A 25693-nucleotide genomic window follows, 5' to 3' on the forward strand; every position below is an offset into this window, starting at 1 on the left:
CCTGGGAACTTCTACATGTCAAGGGCATGGCCAAAAAAAAAGAGACAGAGAGAGAAGATTTTGAGGGAGATGTCATTGCCTCCTGAGGTGATGTAATAAGGAGTGCACAGTGTCACCTAGGACTGGACCATCTTGCCCCAAATGTTTAACTGCCATGAATTAGACCTTTCTATGAAACCTCAAATTTACCAGACATGGCAGAGATGGAGGGTCACATAAACAGTACCATGAAATAAAATAATCAAGCAAATCTAGAACATAGGACATTCTGCCATACAAACTGGCCATGTGTTCTCGATAAATCAGTGCCTCAATTAAAGATAGATAGGAGAGGTGGAACAGCTGGGCCTTGTTCTGGGTTAAAAGAGACAAAACAAATAAAATGCACATGGTCTTTAATAGGATTCTGATTTGAAACTGAAGGAAAATTGGAGAATCAAATACATATGGATTTTTTTAGACAATACTAGGAAATTATTGCTAGTTTTTTCAGGTGTGATGATGGTGTGTGGTTATTTTTTGAAGAAGCACATTGAGAGTTCCCTGGTGGCTCAGCAAGTTAAGGATCTGGTGTTGTCACTACTGTGGCTCAGGTTGCTGCTATGGCAAGGGTTCTATCCCCGGCTCAGGAAATTCCACATCCCAACCAAGGGTGCAGCCAGAAAAAAAGAGAGAGAGAAAAGCATGTTGATGAATTTAGGGATAAATTATCTTGCTATTGGTTTACTTTAAAAGGTTTTACCAGGGAGTTCCTGTTGTGGCACAGCGGAAACAAATCCCACTAGTATCCATGAGGATGCAAGTTCGATCCCTGGCCTTGCTCATTGAGTTAAGTATCCAGCGTTGCCGTGAACAGCAGTCTGTTTCTCACATGGTTCGGATCCCACGTAGCTGTGGCTGTGGTGTAGGCTGGCAGCCACAGCTCCGATTGGACCCGTAGCCTGGGAACTTCCATATGCCGTGGGTGCAGCCCTAAGAAGCAAAAATAAAAATAAAATGTTTTAGCAAGTAAAAATATGACAAATATTCTCAATTCTGGAATGTAGGTGGTAAGGGAAGTTTATAGGGATTCTTGTACTATTCTTTCTACTTTAATGAATGTTTGAAATTTTTCATAATAAAAGACAAACAAAAAAAGAAACTTTGGAAAGCAGAAGCTGTGAACTAAAGTTGTTCTAGAGGTAGTTTAGCACAGAATGCATCCAGATGTCCACTCAGTGATGGTGACACGCAGCACATGTCTGCCTTACACATCTTCCACGTCATGCCTATGTCATAAGGAAAGGATGCAAAAGCCTCATTTAAAAAACAAAACTACACTAATACACTCTATGCTCCCAAGAAAAACCTCTCTAGCCATTCCTATAAGGGGCCAAACTTAAATTATCTGTGTAGCCTGTAGATGTACAATAAATAAATGATGGGGTGGTATCAATAATAATATTTTTGGCCAAACCTGAGACATGCAGAAGTTCTTGGGCCTGGGCTCAAACTCGCACCACAGCAGTGACAACGCAAGATCCTTAACCCACTAGGCCACCAGGGAACTCCAGATAATATGCATTTGTAATATAAACATATTGGAGTGCCAAGCAATTTAAAAAAAAAAAAATAAGAGGGTGGTTGATGATTTCAGTAAAGATTGATCCATAAGCAGAGACAGAGCTAGGAAAAATCTGTAGCATTTAAGCTCCACATTTGGGGCTCTGCTCTAAGCCATTCATTTACAAGTGAGAAAGTTTGAGCAGAGTAAATGTATTCACTTCCAAGTTCATAAAATCTTTATTTTACTTTCGAGCCAAGTTCAAGGAAAATCACAAGTTTTCATTTCATTCTCTAGCAGTTTCCAAAAATAACATCTTAAATACATACCTCTTAGACCAATCCACCATCACAAGGATTTATTTTAAGCTGAGACACAACTGGAACTAAATAAACTCTAAATATTGGAACATAAATCTCAGTCTTAGAAAGGATCCTTCTAATTTTCCTGCCTCTATCACTCAAGGACAGAGCAGTGCCAAGGAGTGACCCAGAGTTTTGGGTAACTAGCTTTTCCACTGCTGGAGGGTTTCTGAATATAAATATGTACTTTATATAATTATATGAAAAAAATTGTTTTCAAAGAAAAGTTATGGCTCTCAACCTCTGAATATGGCAAATATTAGAACTCTAAGAGGGAAAATATTCCCCTCAATTACCCAGTTTTCTATCTCTTTTTGAGGAGTTCCCGTTGTGGCTCAGTGGTAACAAACCTGACTAGTATCCACGAGGACACAGGTTCGATCCCCGGCCTCAATCAGTGAGTTAAGGATCTGGCCATGCCATGAGCTGTGGTGTAGGTCACAGTTGAGGATGGGATCTGGTGTTGCTGAGGCTGTGGTGTAGGCAGGCAGCTACAGCTCCGATTAGACCACTAGCCTAGGAACTTCCATAATGCTGCAGGTGTGGCCCTAAAAAAGACCAAAAAAAAAAAAAAATCTCTCCCAGATTGGATAGAGCCTAAACAGCTCATAGATGTTGCAAAAAAAAACAAAAAACAAAAAAACCCACTTTTCAAGCTAAAAGTGCTGATTATTATAGTTTTATTGCCCCTGGGAATCCAATGTGAAAATCTTATAGGTGAGAAAAAGCATGGTAAGGAACTTTTAAACATTTTCACCAACATCTTCCACACTTGTCCATACTGTGATTGACAGACTTCCCATAGAAGTCCTACGCATTTTAAACTTTTTTGAATATTCCAGCTTGCCCACCTCCAGCTTCCTTTCAGACCTCTTGATTGCACACTTTTAAGAGGCTGGACTAGCATGCCATCCAAAGAGAGAGAGGATGAATTCCGTGTAATAGACACAAATCCTCTGAAATGATCCTTCACCTGACAGTTCTGCAAACAATTTAAGCGAGATCATCACACACTTGGGCCATTGTGACTCACTCATGGAGAGAGGAATATTTCTGGGCAAAGCCGGATGATTTCTGACTTTGCCTGTTTGTTCAGGCTTTCAGAGGTTCTTGTCACTGTAACAAACAATCGGCAGTGGCCACTGGGCTCCCTGGGCCTGGCATTGGGCTGGAGTTAGAATGGGATAGGAGTCCCCCCTCAGAATTTTCCCAGCAACAGGACAGAATGCAAAATAGTATACAAGGGGGAGTTCCTGTTGTGGCTCAACAGGTTACAAACCTGACTAGTATCGGTGAGGATGTGGTTAGATCCCTGGCCTTGCTCATTGGGTTAAGGATCTGGCATTGCCGTGAGCTCTGGTGTAGGTAGCAGACCTGGCTTAGATCCTGTGTTGCTGTGGCTGTGGCGTAGGCCCGTGGCTGTGGTGTAGGCCTGCAGCTGCAGCTCCAATTTGAACCCTAGCCTGGGAATTTCCTATGCCATGGGTGTGATCCTAAAAAGCAAAAAAAAAAAAACAAGAAACAAAATAGTATACACGGAAAGGGTTGGCTGCATGTGTGCCTCTAATTTATTAACCCTAGAACAGCCAAAGAAACTCCAAGGTCACTGGATTAAGTCTTGAAAAATACTGATTAGATCAGGACAATATTTTGGATTCAACTGATGATAGCTTGGGGCATGCCAGGCCCTGAACTAAGCAGTTTACAAACATTTCTCAATTAACCTTCACAAAATCTTACTTATGAAATGAGTATTCTTAATTTTGGGCCATGTAGAAATTTGGGACCAGGGATCGATCCCAAGCCACTGATCCACCAGGGAACTCCCGAAATTAGTTTAATTATCCCACTTTTACCTATGCAGAAGCAAAGGTTCAGCACTTTGAAGAACTTTCCCAAGTTCACTGCTAGTCAGAGGCAGTGTGTGTCTGGAACCAAGTCTGCTCGTCTCCTCACTGCCCTGCCCTGTGCTCTGCACTAAGATAAAGGAGTCCAGAAGACAAGGTGGTGGGAAACCGGGCAGGGATCTTTCCCAGAGTTCAGGCCCTCAGAATCTGTGGGGATCCGCTGGTGATGTGCATGTCCCCAGCTGTAAAGCTGAAGTGGTTATGGCCCATCATTTTCCTATTTTTCTACCTTACCAAGATGGTCTAAAGAGACCTCTCTCTCTCTCTCTTTTTTTTGCCTTGCCTGCAGCATGCAGCAGTTCCTGGCCCAGGGATCCAACCCACGTTACAGCAGCGATGGAAGCCCCTCAGTGACAACACTGGATCCTTAATCTACTGCACCACCAGGGAACTCCTAAAGAAACTTCTTAAGGTGACTAAGTCAGGAATGAGGGTGGGCATGTGGGAACTTTGTGTCTATCCTCAGTCATGTGGGCATATATGTGTTCCCACTTCATCGTGAGATTAAGGATTGCCTTCAATTCAGTGAGTGTAATTAAGGTGGCAAGGGTTGTGAGTGTGTATGCGTGTGTGTGTGTGCTGGAGAGGGAATCTGTGTCCAGCCTGATGTCCACTACTGAGAGGATGTGGAAGACCATGCTGTAGCCCAGCTCCAGGGTAGACAGAACAAGGGCACACTCGCTTCCTTGGAGGTCCCCTCTGGCTGCTATAGTCCCTGCTGCCACTCCATGTTTGAGGTGTGGAGATGTGGATTCCACAGGTCCCCAGAGTCCACTTTCATTCCTCCAAGGGCAAGGTCTTGGTTCTGCTGCTATCTGGTCACCTGACCTCAGAAACCTCACCTTGCACAGGGACCTGAGCTTCCTCGTCTGTTAATAAAACAGGGCACATTCGATGATAATCTGTAGGGCTCTTCCAATTTGGAACTCTCCAACACCAGTGTCAAGGCTGGGATTCCCTTCTATGTTGCAGGGCTAGGAGCGGCTTCCAGCCTCATCCTGGGGTCATTCATGCTTGCCCTGGGGACAGTAACCCAGACCCCACATGTCCCTCATCAATGGCTTGATGATGTATCATGCACAGGTGAATGATGTGGGAAAGGGGAAAATGGCACGGTTGAACACAAGAATGATGTCATTCCTTGCCTTCTTTAATCGTTTATTGCATGCCTGCTCAATGCCAAGCACTGTTGTAGTTCTCGAAGAGGTCTAAGCAGACATGTTCTCTGCTATCACGGGATTTAAATTCCCAGCGCTTCAGCATTACACAGTGATTCATTAAAATGAGCGTGGAGAATTAGGAATTAGGAACTGCTTCCCTAAGCCCAGACTCCTCCAGTGGCTTCCTCCTGGCTTCCTGACTTCTTCCTCTCTTTCCCGGCTTTCCTATCAAACTAATCTTCTGAAAATACCCCGTGGGCTAAAATGCCTCTAATGTCTTTTTCTTGTACTTTTATCCTGTAATGAAATCCAGGCTTCTCAGCCCTCTGCAAACTCAAGATGCCCACTTTCCCCACGTCCAGCTGCTACTCGCTTTTCTTAGTCCTTCAAACAAATTCATCTATGCCTGGTCTCTCTAATCACTTCTTGCTTCCATATTTTTGTTGTTTGTTCTTTACAGGTTGAGCGGTTAGATTTTTAAAACATAATCAGGGAAGGCACAAGTGTTTTAAGAAGTGAAACAATGCAGAGACAGGCGATGGGTTCACACTGCCTCCTCCATCTCCTCCATTTCATTCCCTCTGAGTCACCACACGTTTTTCCTCCAAATGTACAGGAAAGTCACAGGAATGACTGATGTAGCCAATATCCATCCATCCATCCTTTACCCAGATTCACCATTTGTAACATATAGGCACGTTCCTTATCTTCCTTTCCCTCTTTCCCTCCCTCTCCCCACCCCCACATATTGTTAGCTATTTCTCTGAGTTATTACAATAGTCAGATATCATGCCTCTTTACCCCTTAATGTTTTTCATGGTGTATGTCCTAAAAACAAGAATATCCTCAGAACAGTTGTCAACCTCAGGACATTGAACATAGTAGATACAATACATTTATCTAATCTATCACCCATACTCTAATTTTTTCAATTGACCCAATTAATGTCTTTATAATTTTTTTTTTCTCATCCAGTGCAAGATCTGTTCCAGGATCATATATTATTACATTTAGTTCTCGTGCTTCTGTAGTAGCCTTTAATCTGGAATCTCCATTTGTCTTTGTCTTTCATGCCAGTGACATTTTTGAAGAACAAAGCCCAGTTTCTTTCTTTTATTTTTTATTTATTTATTTTTTTTGGCCACACCTGTGGCATGTGGAAATTCCCAGGTCAGGGATCAAACCCTCGCCACAGCAGTGACCCAAACCACAATGGTTACAACGCTGGGTCCTTAACTGCTAAGCCACCAGGGAAATCCTCTTAATTTTTAGTAAAATAAAAAGATTTTAATAAACAAAATTTCTGTTTGTTAACACATATATTTATTTATTTTTTTTTTTTGCTTATTTGTCTTTTGTCTTTTTAGGTCCATACCTGAGACATATAGAGGTTCCCAGGCTAGGGGCTGAATTGGAGCTGTAGCTGCTGGCCTACACCACAGCCACAGCAACACCAGATGCGTAACCCACTGAGCAAGGCCGGGGAGCAAACCCAGGGCCTCATGGATTCTAGTCAGGTTTGTTAACCACTGAGCCACAACAGGAACTCCTACACATATATTTATGTTTTAAAATAATAGTAATAAATAAAATGCCTGACATTTTCAATATCTTTTAAAATGTCATTTCAATGCCTTATAAAGCTTTTCCTTCAATCCAAATCCTACTTGTTTGAGGCTCAGCTATATAACCTCCTCTCCCCTGACCTTTGCTGGAGGCCAGAGAGTACGCCTCAGACTTTACTTCTGCCACAGCACCCCGCACTGTGCTTAGTATACACAGTACACTTAATACATATTTGTTGATTAATTACTTTGGGGCTGAGACAAGAGTACTATCTGCTGCAAAGACAGAACTCATCAAGTAGGCTTAGCAAGTTGAGAATGGTCTCATTCCTGCCCATCGCTTCTGGGGTTTGCAATTATGGAGGTGAATTTTGGATTCGAAACTGGATCCTCAACTATAGATTTGTCACACCATGGAACTGTGGGAAGTTGATACTTTTTTTTCAAGTTTCCCAATAGTCTGAAAAAGGAGTTTTCATGTGGCTTAGCAGGTTGCTGATCTGGTGTTGTCACTGCTGTGGCTTGCTATGATGAGGGTTCAATCCCCGGCCCTGGAATTTCTGTGTACTGTAAGTGCAGCTAAAAAAAAAAAAAGCGTGAAATAAAAGTAATTTTCCCTACTATTTCATTCCTCCCAATTTCAGTAACCTGAAAAAGTGTTAAGTTCAAGAAAAGTTTTCGGATGAATTCCCTGGTGGCCTAGGGGTTAAGGACCCAGAGCTGTTACTGCTTCGGCTGGGGTTCAATCCCTGGCCCTAGGAACTTCCGCATGCAGAAGGTGTGGCCAAAAAGAAAGAAAGAAAAAGTTTCGGAGACAATGAACCAAACTACTCAAGCTGCAATCTATTATTTGAATGCAGTTTTGTCCTTTTGTTATCAATGTATAGGAGGCTGAAGGCTAGTTTAGAGAATAGGCCCCTCAGAGGAGATGCTGATTTACAAACGGAGAATGCTTTCCTCCATGTGTTGACATCAAACCACCTTTTTGCCCTTGCCGGAGAGAAAGCTTTAGACTCTTATCACATCTTGGTAAATTTTGAAAATCACATGGTTGTTCAATGCCTCCATGTGGTAGAAAAAATAAGTTAGCTCTGTCCTAGCTTCGTGATAGCAACATTCAGGACCAAAACAGTCTGACAATGCTTAGGGTCCTTCAAAGGGATCAATGTTTTTTGTTTTTCTATTTTTTTGTTTGTTGGAAAAACCACCTGAATTGAAGATCAAAGCCCCAGATCTCATTAGGCTTCATGGAATTGCCCCTTCTTTGTTAAACCTTCCTTATCCTTCTGTATAAGGAATGGCTTTTTCAGGCAAAGGCGCATCGTAAAATAAAACAAGTGGACTGAAATCCACAGTGAGCCCATCTTTTCAGAAAAGCTTTATAGAAATTCTTTTTACATTCCAAACTTAAGGGTTTTGGTTTTTTTTTTGACAAAAAAAAAAAGGAATTCCTTTCTATCCAGCCGTAAGTTAACTTTTTAAAAACCGAATTAACAAATGTTCGTTTGCTTGACAATTCTTTGGATGTGAACTTGGCCAAAGAGAATGGCCACCCTTACGAAATATTTGAAGTGCAGTGTAAGCAACAGGCCAAAAATTGGGTGCTCAAAGTTTAGACGGGGTCTCTTTCTCTTCAATCAACTGTGTCATTTCACCTCCTAGGAACAGGTCAACACCTTGATCTTCAAGAGCTTTTACTGAAATGTACTTGATATTTTAAAGAGGGCTTGAAGGAGAAAATTGGATCATCCAGCAAGTCAGGAATAGGCATTAACACAAACTGGAGCCCACGGGTGGGTTCCGAAGCCCAGGGAAGTCACAGTGTCGCATCACATGGGCTGGGTGGCTGAAAGTGTCTTTTAAATGTAGATTGAACATTCCTATCAAAGCAGCCACTATATATGCGCATTTGCTTGTCCTCTACCACAGAGTTGGGGGAGGGGCAGAGGGCTATTTTCGTGGCTTACACTTGGGTTTCTTCAGGATAATGTAGTGCCAGAATGTATTACGTACTTAAAATAGACCCATAAATATGAAATAATAAGAATTATTTTCAGAATGGGGAGTAGAAAACTTCAATAGCGGTCATTAAGTGGTTCAAGTAAATGCTACAAAATCAGTGATTTCTTTCACTTGCTTCCGTTTTCTCCACTTTTCTGTCTTGATTGTTAAAATGCTCTTGAAAACATTACCAGAGTTCTTTTCTATTTAACATATTTTCTTCAGTGTAACTGAGATTTTCCCCCATACCCCGCTAAAGCTCAAACTGGCAAAATCCTCTGTGGGCATCATGGGCCACAGCTACAGTTCTGCCACTGACTTACTGCTTGACCTTGGACAAGACACACTGGCTTTCTTTATTTATCTTTTTTATTTTTTGTCTTTTGGGCCAAACCCTCGGCATGTGAAATTTCCAAGGCTAGAGGGTCGAATTGGAGCTACTGCTGCCGGCCTACACCACAGCCACAGCAACTCGGGATCCCAGCCCCAGCCACATCTGCGACCTACACCACAGCTCTTGGCAATGCTAGATCCTTAACCCACTGAGCAAGGCCAGAGATCAAACCTGAGTCCTCATGGATACTAGTCGGGTTCGTTAACCTGCTGAGCAGAGATGGGAACTCCCACAGTGGCTTTCTTTGCCTTAATTTTTCACCTGTAAAATGAGGCATTTGATATCTTAGGCCCTCTCTAGTAACTAAAATCCTTTGATTCGATTCTTTGACCCTATCTTTCTCTTAGGAGGCTTCCTATATTGTCCTCAATTCTAGTCATAAACATGCTGTGTCCTAATAAAATTCCTGAGAAGTGGGATCAGGGTGGGATGATTAATACTTGACTTTGCATAACAGTTAATAAACCATATTATAGATATACATTTGATCCTCCTTAAAACCGGCCAGTCAGCGCAGGTATTGCCCTTCACAGATGAGGAAAGTGAGGCTTAGGTCAGTTTAGCTCCTTAGGCCTTGTAGCTAATAACCAGAAGAAGATTAGAAAGGAATTATTATTTCTTTATAACTGAGACAACTGTATATTTAAAATAATCTGACGTAAGGAATAGTCTTTTGAGAGCAGTGGATGCTTTTCTAAACATTTTGAAGTTTTTATTTCCCCTTCAGTAGGTCATTCCCAAACCATAAAGCACTAACCAGGGTTAGAGATAAGAAAGAACTAGTACACAAAAGAGGGGTAGTGTCCCTCCAGACTGGTGGTTGGGAAAGCACTTCCCTATAGAGGGGGAGCCCTTGCCTCGTGTGATTTATTTCTTCAGGGACCAGTCCAATCCAAGCATCAAGGATGAAACACAACATACTATGTTCAATTTTTAAAAAAGATTTATTTTAATTAGTATCCAAGTGTACGATTTATGCAAATCAAAATTAAAGAAAAAAATTCGCCCACCGTCCCAGTCACATCAGCAAATTTAACCTTTTATTTTCCTGTATTCTCTGCCAGCTCTTGTCTTCATCATACATGAATTTTTCCTGGTTGTGCTCATCCTGTAGAAAAGTATTTGTAAGTATCAGGAACCCAAATTTTTGTAAGAGGAAGTCTCCATTTTTATAACAGTCTTTAGATTATTTTTGTCGTCCCATCTGAGTTTATTTCAGGCTTGCTTGTTGTTTTCTCTTGAATTTATGTCTTTATCATCAGAAGGACAAAAAGTATACAACCTGGTTTAAGGAGGTTTTTTTTGTTTGTTTTGTATTGTCTACCAGGATTCTTGAAATCAAACTCTCACCTCCAGGATCTTTTCAAAATTTCTAGACATTTGAGTGATTGAGGGATAGCTCTGTCTGGAGGTAGGAGGCTGGAGGCTGAAATGATGACTGAAGTGGTTTTTTCCCAGTTTTTGGACCCCTCAGGTCTATGACAATTTCTGCAAGTAGACAGATACAGGTTTCCCGGAAAGGACTGAGCAAGAAGTCTGCACGATTACTTTATGACTCTTAAAAAAGTTGGAGTTTCATGTTGAGGACTAGAAGAGGTTTAGGTGGGTGGTAAGAATGCTTGTTTTCCTGGTTAGTTGGATATGCCACTGGCTTTATGTCTTCTGTTGTCCGGTGGTAAATGAAGCCACACTGTTGCTATGGAAAAGGATGGCAGTTTGGGATAATTTAGAGTGGCCCAGGGAAATCTGGGCAGTTGCTTAGTGTACCACACCTAGTATATGTTACACTACACATATCTCTTCAGTTTCCTGCAACTGAAATGACAAATAAGTGAGAAACTGAATTGTAATTTGATGGCTTAACTAAAAAAAATTAATCTTGGTAAACACGATAAATAAAGAAGAGTTCCGAAGAATTAGAGGGATTATTATTAAAATCTTATGATTTGAATAGCATTTATATTGTCGCTGAAGAAGCTGCAGCCGTCCTCAAAACTTTTAATATAATTTCCGACAGCAAAAATTCTAAATCCAGTCTAATTCAGTAGTAGAGGGTTTATTCCCATTGATTTCTCACATTAGAAAGCCTCTTAGACGTTGGTTGGTTTTACCTGTCACGAAATCCACTGTATCACTTTTATAAAACACTTCTTTCTATAAAAAGTGACTGGAAGAATCGAAAATTGTAAAATTGCACGTGCCTGAGCAGAAAACTCCAATCTTGGGATTTTCTCACAGGCGTGCCTAAACCGACCTCTGCTCCTAGCAGGTAAATTGCCAGAGGGGGAAGCCAGGGTCAGCCCAAAGGAAACCCTGTTGTGGGATTTCTTTCTTTCTCCCTTAAACTGATCACTTTTTAGGAGGAGTTCCCTCGGTATTCACTAGTCCAAAGTCCTGGCACCAGATTACCATCTTTTTTACCAAACTGCCCCCGCTTTCCCAAAGCCCTTTTGGTAAGAACTTCCCCTCGCGGTCGCCCTATTCCCGACAGTTCCCAGCGCCCCCAGTCTCGGGACGGCTTCCCCTCTTCAGCCCAGGATCCAGGGGTCCCCCAGACTCCTCCGGAGAAAATTCACAGCCCTTGCCCCCTGGCCCCGCGTCCCGACGAGGCGCCGGGGTGGGGGTGGGGCGGGGAGGGGCCGGGCTTCCCGGGGTCCCCGGGTGCTCCTGGCGCCCCCCGGAGGTGTGCCCGGGGAGGGGAGCGCGGGTGGGTGGGACCGGCCGGACGGGGTGGGGGAGGGGGAGGAGGAGTGTGTGTGCGAGCGTGTGTGGCTGGGGGAAGCCATTGCCTGTTTAATAGTTGCTGTTGCTGCACTTCCGCTTCTCTCCCAGCGAGAGAGACACGAGTGGCCAGGCCCAGCCGCAGCCGCAGCAGCAGCCGCCGCGGCGGCACGGAGCAGCCAGACACAAAGAGAGGTACGGGGATCCCCCCCGCCGCCTGCCGCCCCCCGGCCGCGCCGCCGGGCTTCGGGGACACCCCTCGCCGCCGCCCCCGACCCGCGCCGCCCGGGCCGCCGGGCACGGGGCCGGGGGCGCGGAGAGGGGCTAGGGAGCTCCGGGGGTCCGGGCCCGCCCGCGGGGGATGGGCAGGGCCCCGGGCCGCGTGGGGTGCGGGGCCGCCCGCGTCGGGGGCGGGGGGCACAGGGCTCGAACTGTCAGCGCTGCCCCGGGAGCCCCCCGCTGGCCGCCGAGGGGCCGGGAACGGGGGAGGGGAGGCGGGGAGCCCCGTTTTCCCCTGGGGCGGGGGCCCGTGGGGATTAACCCCTCCGGGGCGCACGGGCTCATTGTTATTCCTCAGCAGAGGAGGCCGAGTCCCCCCCTCACCCCCGCCCCCACCCGGGGTGCCGATCGGGCGTGTGCCTGGGACCCCCGCCCGGGCCGCGCAGACCCGACCCGCACGGTCCGGGGGCTGGCTGGCAAGGGGCGTCGGGGCGCGGCGGGGGCCTCGGGCCTCGTCGCTCCTACCCCCCTCCGGCCTCTCCCTTCCCCCACGCGGGCCCCCGCTGCCCGCCTCCGTCCCCCCGTTTCGGCTTCCTCTCTTACTCCTCTCCGCCCTCCTCTCCTCCTGACCTCGCCAAACTCGGCGGCTGGCCCCCAGCTCCCCTACGACCCCCGGAAAGCCGCCGAAAACAGCCCGAGGCCGGCTGGCCGCCGGGACCTTCCCTGCCCGCCCCGGCCGGGCGCCCCGCACCCCCGCCCGCCGGCTGCTCCTCTCCCCGCCCGGAGGGGAGCCCCGGGGGGCGAGGGAGGGGCTGCTCTCTGCCCTCCCAACCGTTTTCCCACCACGTCCCCCACATGGGGCCCCGAATAAACAAACAAGCCGCGTCCAATTTGCAAAAGCCATGATGGGCCCGAAGACTTTGAAAAGCGAGTGGAGGGCGGTGGGCGGCTGGGTGCACCCCCGGCCGAAGCCCTCCTGACAGCGCCCGAGTTCCTTATTTACACTGGCTGCATGGTTTGTGTTTCTGTTTTGTTTCCCTCCCCCTGCAGGGGCTGTTTGCGGGGTGGGGTGGGGGGTTCGCTATGTCGGATGACGATTCGAGGGCCAGCACCAGCTCCTCCTCATCTTCGTCCTCCAACCAGCAAACCGAGAAAGAAACAAACACCCCCAAGAAGAAGGAGAGTAAAGTCAGCATGAGCAAAAACTCCAAACTCCTCTCCACCAGCGCCAAGAGGTACGGTACCCCCTCCCCACCCCCACCCCCAGCAGGCTTCCTATTTCCCAAACTGCCTCTTGCTGCATTTGGTCTGCCTCCATGAGGGTAGCTTAACCGCTCCTCATGGTTTATATGTTCTTAAAGAGGAGAAAAGGGGCCTTGGAGGCCCTAATTGTTTTTCTCGGTGCCTTCTTCTGTTTTTTCTTTTAATCACTGTCCACATGCAGCTGTTGTGGCTTGCCTCTCCCATATCTTGCTGAAGTTTGTAAGAATTTTCATTACTATTATTAGTGACCACCGAATCTGATTTCACATTACTTGTCCTGTTAATCACTAATCTGTGACCCTTCTCAAGGCTGTCATCCCACTTCTTACTAATACCTACCCAGACAGTTCTATCACAATGAATTCTATTACCGTCTTACTTCTCACCTGTTGCACTTATGAACTGTTTTGAATAGAGCTTTCTCCACAGATTGCATGAGGAATAAATAACTCATTTTGGCAGAGTAAAAACTCTAATGGGTAGAGATAGATGTTTTCGGATGGAATTTAAAGAGATTTTTTAGATTTAGAGAGTTGAGGCAAGTGAATGAATCAATAGGTGATGTAAAATGGCTATTCTAGGCTATTTTGGGGATTCTTGTTGTTCTCTTTGAGAACCTCAATTTACCAAATTTCAGGGAAACTCAAATTTTTTTCATGGTATTTCATTGTTGATTTTTAAGTTGAATTCAAGCAGTGGTTCTTTTTCTTTGCTCTCTTCCTCTTATGTCTCTGGAAGAAGCTACTTTTTAACCTCCATTATCCTTCAGTAGTGTCCTCTGATTCCCATGACCCTTAAAGTATCTATAGTAGATTCCTGGGAACCCCTATAGTTTATAAATCCTGCTGTCGGTTGTAGAGTCATTAAACTTTAAGGTGGCAAACCAGAAAGACAGTAAGGAATCCAAATGGTGGGTTAGCTGGAGATACCTTTCTTTTTTTCTTTTTACTGTTCTTTCTTTTTTTTTTTTTAGGGCCCCACCCTTGGCATATGGAGGTTCCTAGGCTAGGGGTCCATTCACCATAGCCACAGGAAGGAGGGAACGGAGCGGGTCCTTAATGAACTGAAGGAGGCCAGGGATTAGACCTGTGTCCTCATGGATGCTAGTCAGATATGATTCCGCTGAGCCCCTGAGGGGAACGCCGAGATACCTTTATTAAAACAATGTAAAGTAAAAGGGAACTTGATGCTTTAAATCTCTTCACTGAGTAGTGTGCCAAATAGAGTTTGAAAGTTTGTCCTGTTACTCTCCCTGACTTGAAATTTGGTAGGTTGGTACGGTGTTTTGGTGACCTCACCCTAGGAGGATGAAGGGATGACTTGCGCTTATTTTAAATAGTGGAGAGGTGTAGAGTTAAGTGGCAAGATCCTTTGGTAAGATTGTTCTTGGTTTCAGGGGTTAGTTTGATTGCACCTCAACTTTATGGAAGTCCTAACTGGTCCTTTTTGTTTAGCCCTGTGCTGTGTCTTTCAGAACCTGGCATCTACTCCTGCCCACTTTGGATGGGGCCTTCCTTAATCTTCCTCCCAACTCCTTCCCAGCATCTAAACTCCTTATCCAAGCTGACCTAAGGTGGAATATTTGCTTTTAGGTCATTAGTATTTTTATATTTTGCTGGATATCTCTGGTGTACATGAATATATTTGGGGATGATGCACAGGTGTCAAATATTAGTCTGCTTTGTGTCAGCAAATTACAGAGGGGGATTTATCATTAGATACAATTTGTCCATTTACTCTAGGGGGGTTAAAAACTCATTTGGAAATGCAGGGGAAAGAGATGGTAGGTGGAAAAAAAAAAAGGTGAGAAGCTACCGACCATAATTGTACCTATAAAGTTAACATCAGCTTTACTTTCCTGGGAATCTTGCGGAAAGAGTGGCTGTTAATGTAAAGTTAGTGTAATGGTTAATAGTGAGGTGAAAAATGGAGAGGGATGGTGTATCCTGGAATGAATAAGGGGAAAAGGGATCCTACCAACCCTGCTCTGGGAATTAGACTGATTTGGAAGGTAGGCGTTCCCCATGGAATTTGAAAAGGCACATGTACAGGAGATGGGATGAAAAAGAAGCCTCAGCTGGCAGACGGAAGATTACCTAACTGCATATTGGAAACTGCATATTGGTTTCTAGTCCATGGGTAGAGGAAAGCCACTTTTGTGGGTGGTCTGGACAAGGATTACTCTGTGGAACATATGTGTGGGTTACTCTTAAAAATTTTGTACCAGTTCTCTAGAAATGCAAATCTTAGTTGTAGAGATGAAGTGGATAAAGCTCTCTGGTATTACACTTTTTAGGTATTAAAGAAGCAACTACCTTTACAGTGAACACTTTATAGGAGAGCTTGGGTTAAGGAGGAGAAGTGAAGTCATATGTATTTTTATACAGGTTGCTCAGGGGGAGGATATTTTTGCCCATGTAGGTACATAGGTCTTAACATACAAAGTCATTCTAGTAGGTGCAGGTTAAGTATCAGGAAACCAGTGTCCAAACTTTTAGTCTAACACACAGTAATGAGGTGAACAGTAGGGATTCGAATATTTCAGACTGAAAATAGAATTGAGCAGGACATAGATAAGTAGATGTCAGTGAGCAAACCCCATTCTAAAGTTGACCAGGTTTGTATGGGACAGGAGATGTCCTCGATACGAAAGTTTAAAGAGCTTCCTGAATCACTACCGCAATCTTAGTAAATTTATCTTAAAAATGGAAAAAACAGTGCCTCCTAAAACCTATTCCCCATCCATCCTGTCAGCCTGTCTTCCTAATCCAGAAAACCTTTGGAAAGAGAAAAGCTTCCATTGCGATCGATTGCTTTTAGGATGTATGTGTGTACGTGATGGTTTTTTTTTTTTTTTTTTTTAAACTACCGTGCTGCCTCTGTGAGATTTTTAAGTTGTAACATAGCCCTTTAGGGCTTAATATGATAAGAGCAGGAAAGGTTATAAAAATAGAAGGCACCGTTTAGAAGGTGGAAGAGGTTTAAAGGCCTCAAACTTTGTCGTATTAATCGATGCTCTAAGCGCCTAGGTAAGCTGAAGACAAAGGCCAGGGCTTGGTGTGAACTGCCTGGTGGCGTCGGCCTAGGGGTGGGGGATGGGCGCTTTGTGAAGCCGTGGGTTGGTGCGGAGATAGGAAATGGGGAGGGGGGTGGATCCCGCGTTCTGTGTCAGTGTGGGGTGCAGAAGGCTGGGGCAGACCCGAGGGAAGAGAGAGGGGGTGCTGGAGAGAGCAGGTCGGGCAGGTGGGCCGGGAGTCCGAGCCGAGCGGGCGGCTGGTGCACCTGTGCGGGCCGCTGGCGCGGGTGTCCGGGCCGGACGCGGAGGGGCTGGCTGCGGGGTCCGGGTCCCGGAGCCGGCCTGCTGGAAACTTCGGCGCGGGGTGGGGCGGGGGCCAGATGGCGGCCCGGGGCGACCGCGGCGACCCGCCTGCTCCGCTCCTACCCCGACGGCGGCAGATCCTCAGCGTCCGCGGGGCCCCGCGGGGAGCGGCCATGTTGGCTTCGTCCCCCGGGACGCGGGCTGCCGGTGGGGGGGGGTACTCTTCGCGGGGGGTGCGGACGTCCAAGGTGGCGGGGTGGCCTGGGGAAGGGCTCGGCCGTGGGGGGTGTGGCGGGAGCGGACAACCCTAGGTGCGGGGGTGGGGCTGGGGAGGGTGCCACTTCCCCACCCCAGGTTCTGAGTCCTCCGTACGAGGTGGACGGCGCGCGCCCCACCCTTCTGATACAATTTGGGAAACTAGCGGCGAGTGAGGAGCTTCAAAATGATTTGCTCAATGGAAAACTTAGAGAAACACCAGTGCCCTCATGTGCGAGTCGGGATTCGAACCTATGCCTGGAGGTTGACGAGGCCCAGGGCGGGAGGCGGGACTCTTCCTGGGTGGGATAGTGGGAAGGTTCTTTCTTCCTGGTTGCGGGCGGCTGGGCTCATCTGCCTGCGGGTGGAGGCCGCCCACGTCTTAATGTCTTTCCCTGTCCTCTCTCTGCAGGATTCAGAAGGAATTGGCAGACATCACTTTAGACCCGCCTCCTAACTGCAGGTGAGGTCCCTTTCCTTTTTTTTTTTTTTTTTTTTTCTTTCTTTTTAAACTTTTAGTGTTTTTCTTATTATAAACTTTGGTTTTTGTTCTTCGGTTAATGCTTGTTTGGGTGCTAACGTAAGTTAACAGCTGACGTTTGATAACTTGAGTATGGTGTTTTGCTGAGCCTCTGACCATTTCAGTAATGTGTTGGAGAGAAGTAATGGATTTTATTTGGAGTGGACACTTACATACACGAAACAAAACTATAAAATGAATTCAAAGGTGTATCCCCCCTAGTCATGGATCTTTGATAGGACATTAAGCATAATGTTAAAACCTTTTAAAAGATACTTAGGCACGTTTTAGTTTAGAAAGTTGCTTCATTAACTTAATCTGTTATTCAGGCTCTCTACTAAACTAGTAGAGCATAGAGTCAAACATATTTTGTATATATTTTGTGTTGGACTTTGGGCAGACCAGTTCAGGAAATAATTTGTGGTTTTGATAAAAAGGTTTTGCTTTAGATTATTTTACAGATTTATGCTCTTCCATAGGGATGTTTCTCCTTGAAATTGCTTTACTCAGACTGTATACACACGTGTGTTTCAGCTTCAGAATAAATTGATACCAACGTTTGAAAGATTTGTTGATGATTTTATTTAATTGGCTGCTGTTGAGTCAAGGTGGAAAACTTGATGATTTTACTAAATCAACAATGAAGTGAGGATGGACTTGTATGTTACAATAGAGCCTTTTGCTAGAGATTAATTGTTCAGTTCTATTACTCCCATAGTTGTACAATAGTTAACCTAATTCTCACTTCTCAGGATTGACATTGGAATGGGATGTGAGATTTTAGAAGTGAACTAAACTTAGAAGTAGAGGTAGAAGTTCTTAGTGACAAAAGGGTATTCATTCAGTGGTTATACCCAGAATTTAAAATGAGCCTGTGGAAATACTCAGGTTGAAAAGCTAAATGAAATATTTTGCTTATTAACACTGAACTTTCAAAACTTTTGAAACTTTAATATTGCCATCTTAATGTCGGTCAGTTGTGGGATGCTCTTTGGTAAAGTTTTGTCCTGCTTGTAAAAAAAAGTCAATCATTTTTCGTTTGAAATGCTCTTAAACCGTAGTTAGTAACCACTTAATCATTCTGGAGGATTTCTCTCATGGATGCTAAGAATCTTTTCAGATTGTTTTTCTGGGCAGTGGAGAAATGACTAAGGCTTAGGGCTGTGATGTTTTCCTTTTTTATTTTAGTGGAGTCATGGTTCTGATGGAGGCCTGTTCTTCCCCTGGTTGGTTGTGTAGAGGGCATGGGTCCTCCCTGGGGTAGATCTGTGTGCTGTGTAGTTGTTGCCCCGTTCACTGTAGTGTCTCTTCTATGTGAGTCTCTTGTGAGTTCAGGCATCTTTAGCTTATCAAATTACCAAGTTTTTTTGTTTTTTGTTTTTTGTCTTTTTGTGTTTTCTAGGGCCACACCCACGGCATATGGAGATTCCTAGGCTAGGGGTCTAATTGGAGCTGTAGCCCCTGGCCTATACCACAACCACAGCAACGTGGCATCTGAGCTGCTTCTGCAACCTTACACCACAGCTCACGGCAACGCGGGATCCTGACCCACTGAGCAAAGCCAGGGATCGAACCGCAATCTCATGGTTCCTAGTTGGATTCGTTAACCACTGAGCCACAACAGGAACTCCTCAAATTACCAAGTTTTTAAAGCACAGTTTCAAAACTAATAACATTGATCAAAACATAACTGCCTTATTTGTAAGTGCAGTCAAATTTAAAATTGTAAACAATTTGGAGGTTTTCATGGGATTAATCACTTTTTAAAAATCAGATAAGTACACTTTGCTTTCATACCATTTTAGCCGAGTTCATGTGTCACAGATTTGTGTTGCTGAACATGTAGAACTTCTTATTCCTGAAAAATCCCGTGGGTCAGGTGAAGCGCTAACCTGGATGGATACTGAGTGGTTGGTGGTAGGGAGACAAACTTGGACATACTTAAAACATTTTGAAAAAATACATCAATTTCAGAGGAAACACCAGGCATTTTTATCTTCCATGAGGAATGTATATCATATTGGCTTTTAAAAGAAAAATCTGCTTTATTTTCTGAAGGCAATTTTTTTTTTCAGTAGAGCTGCTTAAGTAGTACAACCTGCAGTTTCTACTTTTGGCTGGCTTACTAGTGTTACTGACAGTAGCCGCAGTATTGAGCTAACTTAAATGAGTTTAATGTTTTGTGTTGGTACCTTATAGGAGTGGATTTTTTAATATTTTAATGTGTATTATCATTTGAGATGGAAATGGATAATTTGGGGATACTTTTTAAAGTTAGCTTCCAATTAAAATGTGTAAATTAAATGATATATTGAATGTATGCATGTTTACTTTTAATAATTTTTTAATGTTACCAGCATGAAAGCGTGATAGCTTGGTTCTTATGAAATTGTAATTTCATTAACTATAAATTATGTTTTGAGTTAAATAATTGTCTTTCGGAGATCCTTTCGTGGCACAGTGGTTAATGAATCCGACTAGGAACCATGAGGTTTTGGGTTCGATCCCTGGCCTCACTCAGTGGGTTAAGGATCCGGCGTTGCTGTGGCTGTGGTGTAGGCCGGCGACTACAGCTCCAATTAGACCCCTAGCCTGGGAACCTCCATGTGCCATGGGTGCAGCCTTAGAAAAGACAAGGAAAAAAGAAATTGGCTTTCAATTAATGTATCTTAAGTATTAATATTTTGTAGAACTGCCTTCAATCAGTATTCAGTGTGTAGTTTTAAATTTAAACACATTATTTTATTAAAATAGAGCAGTTGACACATAGTAACCTCTCACATCATTGATTATTGAAAATCAGTGGGGGAATTGCTTCTCTTGAAGGCTCACTGGGTGTGTTCAATAATTTTAGTGCTTGGCAAAATATTTGAATTTGAAGTTATTGAACTTCATAGTTTGTGTGAAATTCAATTGCTCAGTTAGAATGTATGAGCACATCAAGTTAAATCCTTAGTGTTTTATGTTTTTTGAGCAGACTTTTTTAGGACAAAGGCAGAATACATTCAATAACCAGGTCAAAAGTATTTTAAGTGAATTTTAAAAGTTGCTTTATATTGCCATTTAAATTAAATTTCTTGGTATCTCTGAATTCTTTGGTTGTATACAGATGAAATAATCTCCTAACTCATGCACTGTGCGGGCATTTGGTTAGGCTTTTCCCTTTCATTTTGTCTTTTATTTAGGAAAAAGTGCTGTCTTAACTATTGTAATGATTTCCTAAAGCATTGGATTGTAAAATTATGTCTTTTAGATAGCTGGTGAGCTCTGGGCCACTAGAGTCAGTTTTGTAGCTGTTATTTATAGCCTGAGGCTCAAGCTTAGCTAAATTGACTAGTTATAGCTATATAACTAACCCGTACCCATAAATGTCTGTAGGCAGTATGTCTGCATGTAGTAAATGACATATTTTGCCCAAGTCCTTTAAACTTCAGATTTTACTTAATAGATATGTTGGAATTATGAGTAGATACTCATTTAGTCCCTTGAAACATAAAAATTAAGGTTTTTTTTGGCGGGGGTGCTCTTTTAGGACGAAATGTCTTTGAGAAGTCATTAGACAATCCAAATATGGTGGAGAATAATAAAAGTAAAATTTCCTTTTATATGACTTTACTACATCTTGACCATTTTTTTTGTTTCCTAAATATGTAAATCCAACTTAGTGAATGCTTTTTATTTTGGGGGGAGAACTATTATGTAATCAGATATAGTGGATTGTAAAGTTTTATAGCCAAATCTCACTTTCTTGAAGATGATATATATCAAGGCTAACATGAAGAGAGCATTATAAAGAATGAAATGCAGTTATCTAAGAGGTTTTCTCAACCTTCTTTTCTTCATTTACTAAAATGCCTACCTCATAGTGTTGTAAAGTTCAAGCGAGATTAGAGTTCTCTGATTGTGTTAGATGGTGATATTATTAGAACTGCCTGTGTAGCTCCTTTTAATAGCTTATCTTTTTTCCTTACCTGGCCTTTTATTGCTTTATTTTAAATACAATTTTAGGCCATTACACAATTACATAAGGATGCATATTTTTGAAAAGTATTTGAAATGCAAGAGTTGAATAAAAAGTAAAAATATCCTCCTCCTGACTTCTTCTGATCCTGCCCTTTGCACTGAGGTGCTCCAAGTTAGAAATGTTCCAAGTTAGCACAGATCATTTCTCTGAATTTACATTGTTGTATTTTGTAGTTTTATAAGACCTCTTGGCATTGGGGGTAATAATGTCAGTTTAGAAATCCCAGGCTGCTAACCTTGGAATGAAAAGAGATCCTTCCCTTACAACAGTAAAGGCTTATACATCTTGTCCAAGTTTAGCATGCTTTAAATGTTCGTCTGGGTTTAAGAAATGGGTTCAGGAGAAGTCATCCTTTATAAAAACCCTTTATCATCTTACCTGCTCAAAAATACCCTTCCTCTTATGTAACTTTCACTCATCTGATGTTATTAGATACATTAAGAATATGAATGTGACTTCAATATCTGAATGATGTTTATTTTCATCATAATGTTCATTTGGAGAGTTACTACTACAGGGTACTTGCCTTTATGTGGAAAAAATAGCGTGGAAAAATTGTGAGAACTGGGAAACTGGAGTGCCAGGACAGTCAAAGTAGCACCCAAACCAGAGTCAGGTTCCTCGAAATAAGGTGATCACTTGGGGTGTGAGTACCCCAAGGAAGGAAATCTCTCCAAAAGTGAATTGTTTCCTAAATGCATAGGAACTCTTGTGGCTGTTTTGCGTACCAGAAGACCACATATGTGGACTGTAAAACTATACTGCTGTTGTTTCTCATTAAACATAAGGATGTTCATATGACCCAGCAGTTCTCCTTTTGGGTATAGTCTCAAAAGGATTGAAAACAAGGACTCAAACAAAAATCAAGTCAGTGTTCCAAAAAGCGGAAACGGCCATGTGTCCATCAGCACATGAATAGATAAACAGGATATGGTCAATACAAACAATGGAATATTATTCAGCCCTGAAAAGGAATGAAGTTCTGATACATGGTACACCATGAATGAACTTGAAAATGCTAAGAAAAATGAGCTGGACACAAAAGGACAAATATAGTAGAATTCCACGTACATGAAATATCTAGAATAGACAAATTCATAGAGACAGAAAGATTAGAGGTTTCCAGGGTCTGGAGAGGGAGCAGAGAATAGGTAGTTATTTCTCAATGGGTACAGCGTTTCTGTTTGGGGAGATGAAAATTTTGCAGTGTTGCACAACATTGTCAGTATAATGAATAGCACTAAATTTTACACTCTAAAATGGTTGAAAATGGGAGTTCCCGTCACGCCTCAGTAGTTAATGAATCTGACTAGGAGCCATGAGGTTTCGGGTTCGATCCCTGGCCTTGCTCAGTGGGTTAAGGATCTGGCATTGCCGTGAGCTGTGGTATAGGTTGCAGACGCAGCTTGGATCCCACGTTGCTGTGGCTCTGGCGTAGGTCCAATTAGACCCCTAGCCTGGGAACCTCCATATGCCGTGGGAGGCGGCCCTGGAAAAGGCAAAAAGACAAAAAAAAAAAAAGGTTAAAAATGGCAAAATTTATGTTATATGCTTTACCACACCAAAAAAAAAAAAAAAAAAGCTTAAAAAAAATAAGACTATACCACTGTTAAAACATTACTAGTATTTTGAGGGAAAATTGCTTATAGTTTAGGAGGCACCACTTCAGTCATCAGGGATTTCTGTAAAGGAGTGAGTACGCCCTGTGGCGGAAGAGTAAGAGAGTGGGAGAATGAACAACGTGTGTTCCCCAGTGTTGGGCCTTGGCTTTGATATGTTTTACAGATAATGGAGAATTATTGAAATGCTTTTGCTTGTAGTATAATTCAGTTAGAGCTGAGTCTCTGGGCTCCTTGGGCACCAGGAGACTTGGAGGTAGTTCACTCCAGGTGGGAGGCCAAGTGGGCCTTTTTGGGAACAGGGGTAGCCAACAAAGTGGAAAGGTGAGAGAGGAGGGAAGCAGTGGAAGATGGTGGTACCCATGACAGAAGTAACCGAGGCAGGAAAAAAAAAAATAAAAAAAAAAAAAAGAGTTCCCATTGTGGTATAGCAGAAATGAACCTGACTAGGAACCATGAAGTTTCTCGGGTTGATCCCTGGCCTCGCTCAGTGGGTTAAGGACCTGGTGTTGCCGTGAGCTGTGGTGTAGGTCGCAGACATAGCTCAGATCTGGTGTTGCTATGGCTGTGGCGTAGGCCAGCAGCTACAGCTCCGATTCGACCCCTGGGACCCTGGGAACCTCCATATGCCACGGGTGTGGCCCTAAAAAAAAAAAAAAAAGTAACTGAGGCAGGTATATAGACTGGATGGACTGGCTTGAGTGAGATGGGGTCCTGCTTCCAAGGTTTAATGTTCTGCTTTGTTAACCACATACGGTGCCTAACATATTGCTACCACTTAGTAGGCCCTCAGTAAATATTTGCATTTTGATTACACAGTTAAGCTGATTATTAATGCCATTGAACTCTCAGAGCTACCCAGCCAACTTTTAGATTAGACAAATTAGATTATAAACTCCCTAAAAGCCACGGACCATTATTTCTGTCTTTGATTCTGATCCTACATTGTTTTTTCCTTCCAACAATTTTTTTTTCTTTTCTTTTTATGGCGTCACCTGTGGCATATGGAAGTTCCCAGGCCAGGGGTTGAATCAAAGCCGTAGCTGCAGGCCTAGACCACAGCCACAGCGATGTTGGATCTGAGCCGCATCTGCATCTGTGACCTACACCACAGCTTATGGCAACACCTGATCCTTAACCTCCTGATCAAGGCCAGGGATGGAACCTGAGTCTTCATGGATACTGGTCAGATTCATTACCGCTGAGCCCCAACAGAAACTCCTCTCCCAACAACTTTTTGTTTATTTGTTTTCTTTTTTTGGCTGCCCCATTGCACATGAAGTTCCTCGGCCAGGGATCAGATCCGAGCTGCAGTTGCAGACCTCCCCACACACAGCTGCAGCATGCTGGATCCTTAACCCACTGTGCTGAGGGTTAAGCTTTGTCCCAGTGCTGCAGAGATGTCACCAATCCCATTGTGCCACAGGGAACTCCTGTTTGAAAATTTTCAAACTACAGAGGAAGTGAAAGAATACAACAGGGACCTCCTAGCCTTCGCCTTGATTCATCAGCTGTTAAAGTTTCATCATGTTTGCTTTGTCTGTCTTATCTTATATGTTTACTTTGTGGAACCATTTGAAAGTGTGCTTCAGGTGTCATGACGCTCATGTGTTTAGGTTTCTACACATTGAGTCAGAGCTGGTCTGGCAGGGTCCTGAGGCTGGAATTGGCCTTGAGTGTCTCTGTTAGATTGGAAAGTGGGTGATAAAGTACACCCCATTGGTGAGGGGAAGGGAATTGACAGTTGTGCTCTGAGGATGCACAGATGAAGCCTGGGAAAGCTGAGAGGACCTAGAAAAAGACACAAAGTGGGAGGAGAGTGGCAAGCCCTAGGGAGAGTCAAGGGAGTTTTTCCTGTGGGCTTTAAAGTGTAAAGTTAAGAGTGCTTGTAGACTGAGAGGAAACAAGTGGAAAGGCAAGAAAGGGAGATGTGTTTTTTGAACATGGTTGTAGAGAAAGGTGATAGAACTGAAGTCCTAAGTGGAGTGCGTGCATTTTGGAAGCCTGGTAGCCTGAACTTGACGATGGAATGAACAGTTTCTAGAAGATTGGAGTCATTTGTGGTCCTTGAGTAACACTCCAGCTACTTGAAAAGAAGCAGCATCTGTCCCCAGTGTCCTTCGGTTTGTTCTTTCTGGGTAGACTTTAAGTTCCTTGAGAGCAGGGATTATGTCTTGCATCTCTACCTTGTCCAAGAGACGGGAGATAAACAATACATGTGTGTTAAAATACAAACACAGAAACCTAATTTGGTTTGCTAGTTTAACAGAACATCCTCATTACCCTCTTCAGAAAAAAAATGGAAAGAGCTGAGGCAGTTTCTGTTGCATTTTAGGGCTGTCCATTGCTGGCGGTCTTTCTGAGTTGTTGCCCAAGCACATTTGGCAATTTTTACCTTCCTGGAGTCATAGCGGAGCTCTGGACTGCAGTATGATACAAAAGAGTGCTGCGGGCAAGACTGAGAAGATGTATACAGAACATAGCAATGCCTTCGAATCACGTGTTTTGGCTTTCTAAGATTATTGTTTGCCCACAATTGGTAGTGGATCCGGGGGCACTAAGTAAATTGGGTTTCCTGGAGATGTTCCCCCACATCCCAGAGCTGTTCCAGAGAGGGGGTTATGTTGGTGATGTTGGCACCCGCCTGAGACATCTGACACATTCCCCATCACCAGTGGAGTGAAGCTGGTGATAATAAGCCCATTCTTATTCAGCCTCCCTTACACAGCCATGCTCTAAAGTGAAACAAAACCCCTAGTAACTGGTGTCAGAATATGCTTCTAATCCTTTGGGAAACTTCCTGCCCTATAGGCTGAGAAGC

At 43.8% G+C, this 25693-nt stretch overlaps 1 protein-coding gene across 1 annotated transcript in view; it reads left to right on the forward strand.

Annotated features, from left to right (window-relative positions):
• LOC102160336 (ubiquitin-conjugating enzyme E2 E1) overlaps nt 11661-25693 on the forward strand; it is a 77983-nt gene continuing 63950 nt past the window's right edge. Inside the window, exons 1-3 of the mRNA XM_021071421.1 lie at nt 11661-11848; nt 12923-13107; nt 17122-17172. Coding sequence (XP_020927080.1) covers nt 12956-13107; nt 17122-17172 — 203 coding nt within the window. The 5' untranslated portion in view covers nt 11661-11848; nt 12923-12955. The remainder of the gene's footprint in view (nt 11849-12922; nt 13108-17121; nt 17173-25693) is intronic.

This window comes from Sus scrofa, chromosome 13 (genome assembly GCF_000003025.6).
Source record: "Sus scrofa isolate TJ Tabasco breed Duroc chromosome 13, Sscrofa11.1, whole genome shotgun sequence".
NCBI classification, from domain to species: Eukaryota; Metazoa; Chordata; class Mammalia; order Artiodactyla; family Suidae; genus Sus; species Sus scrofa.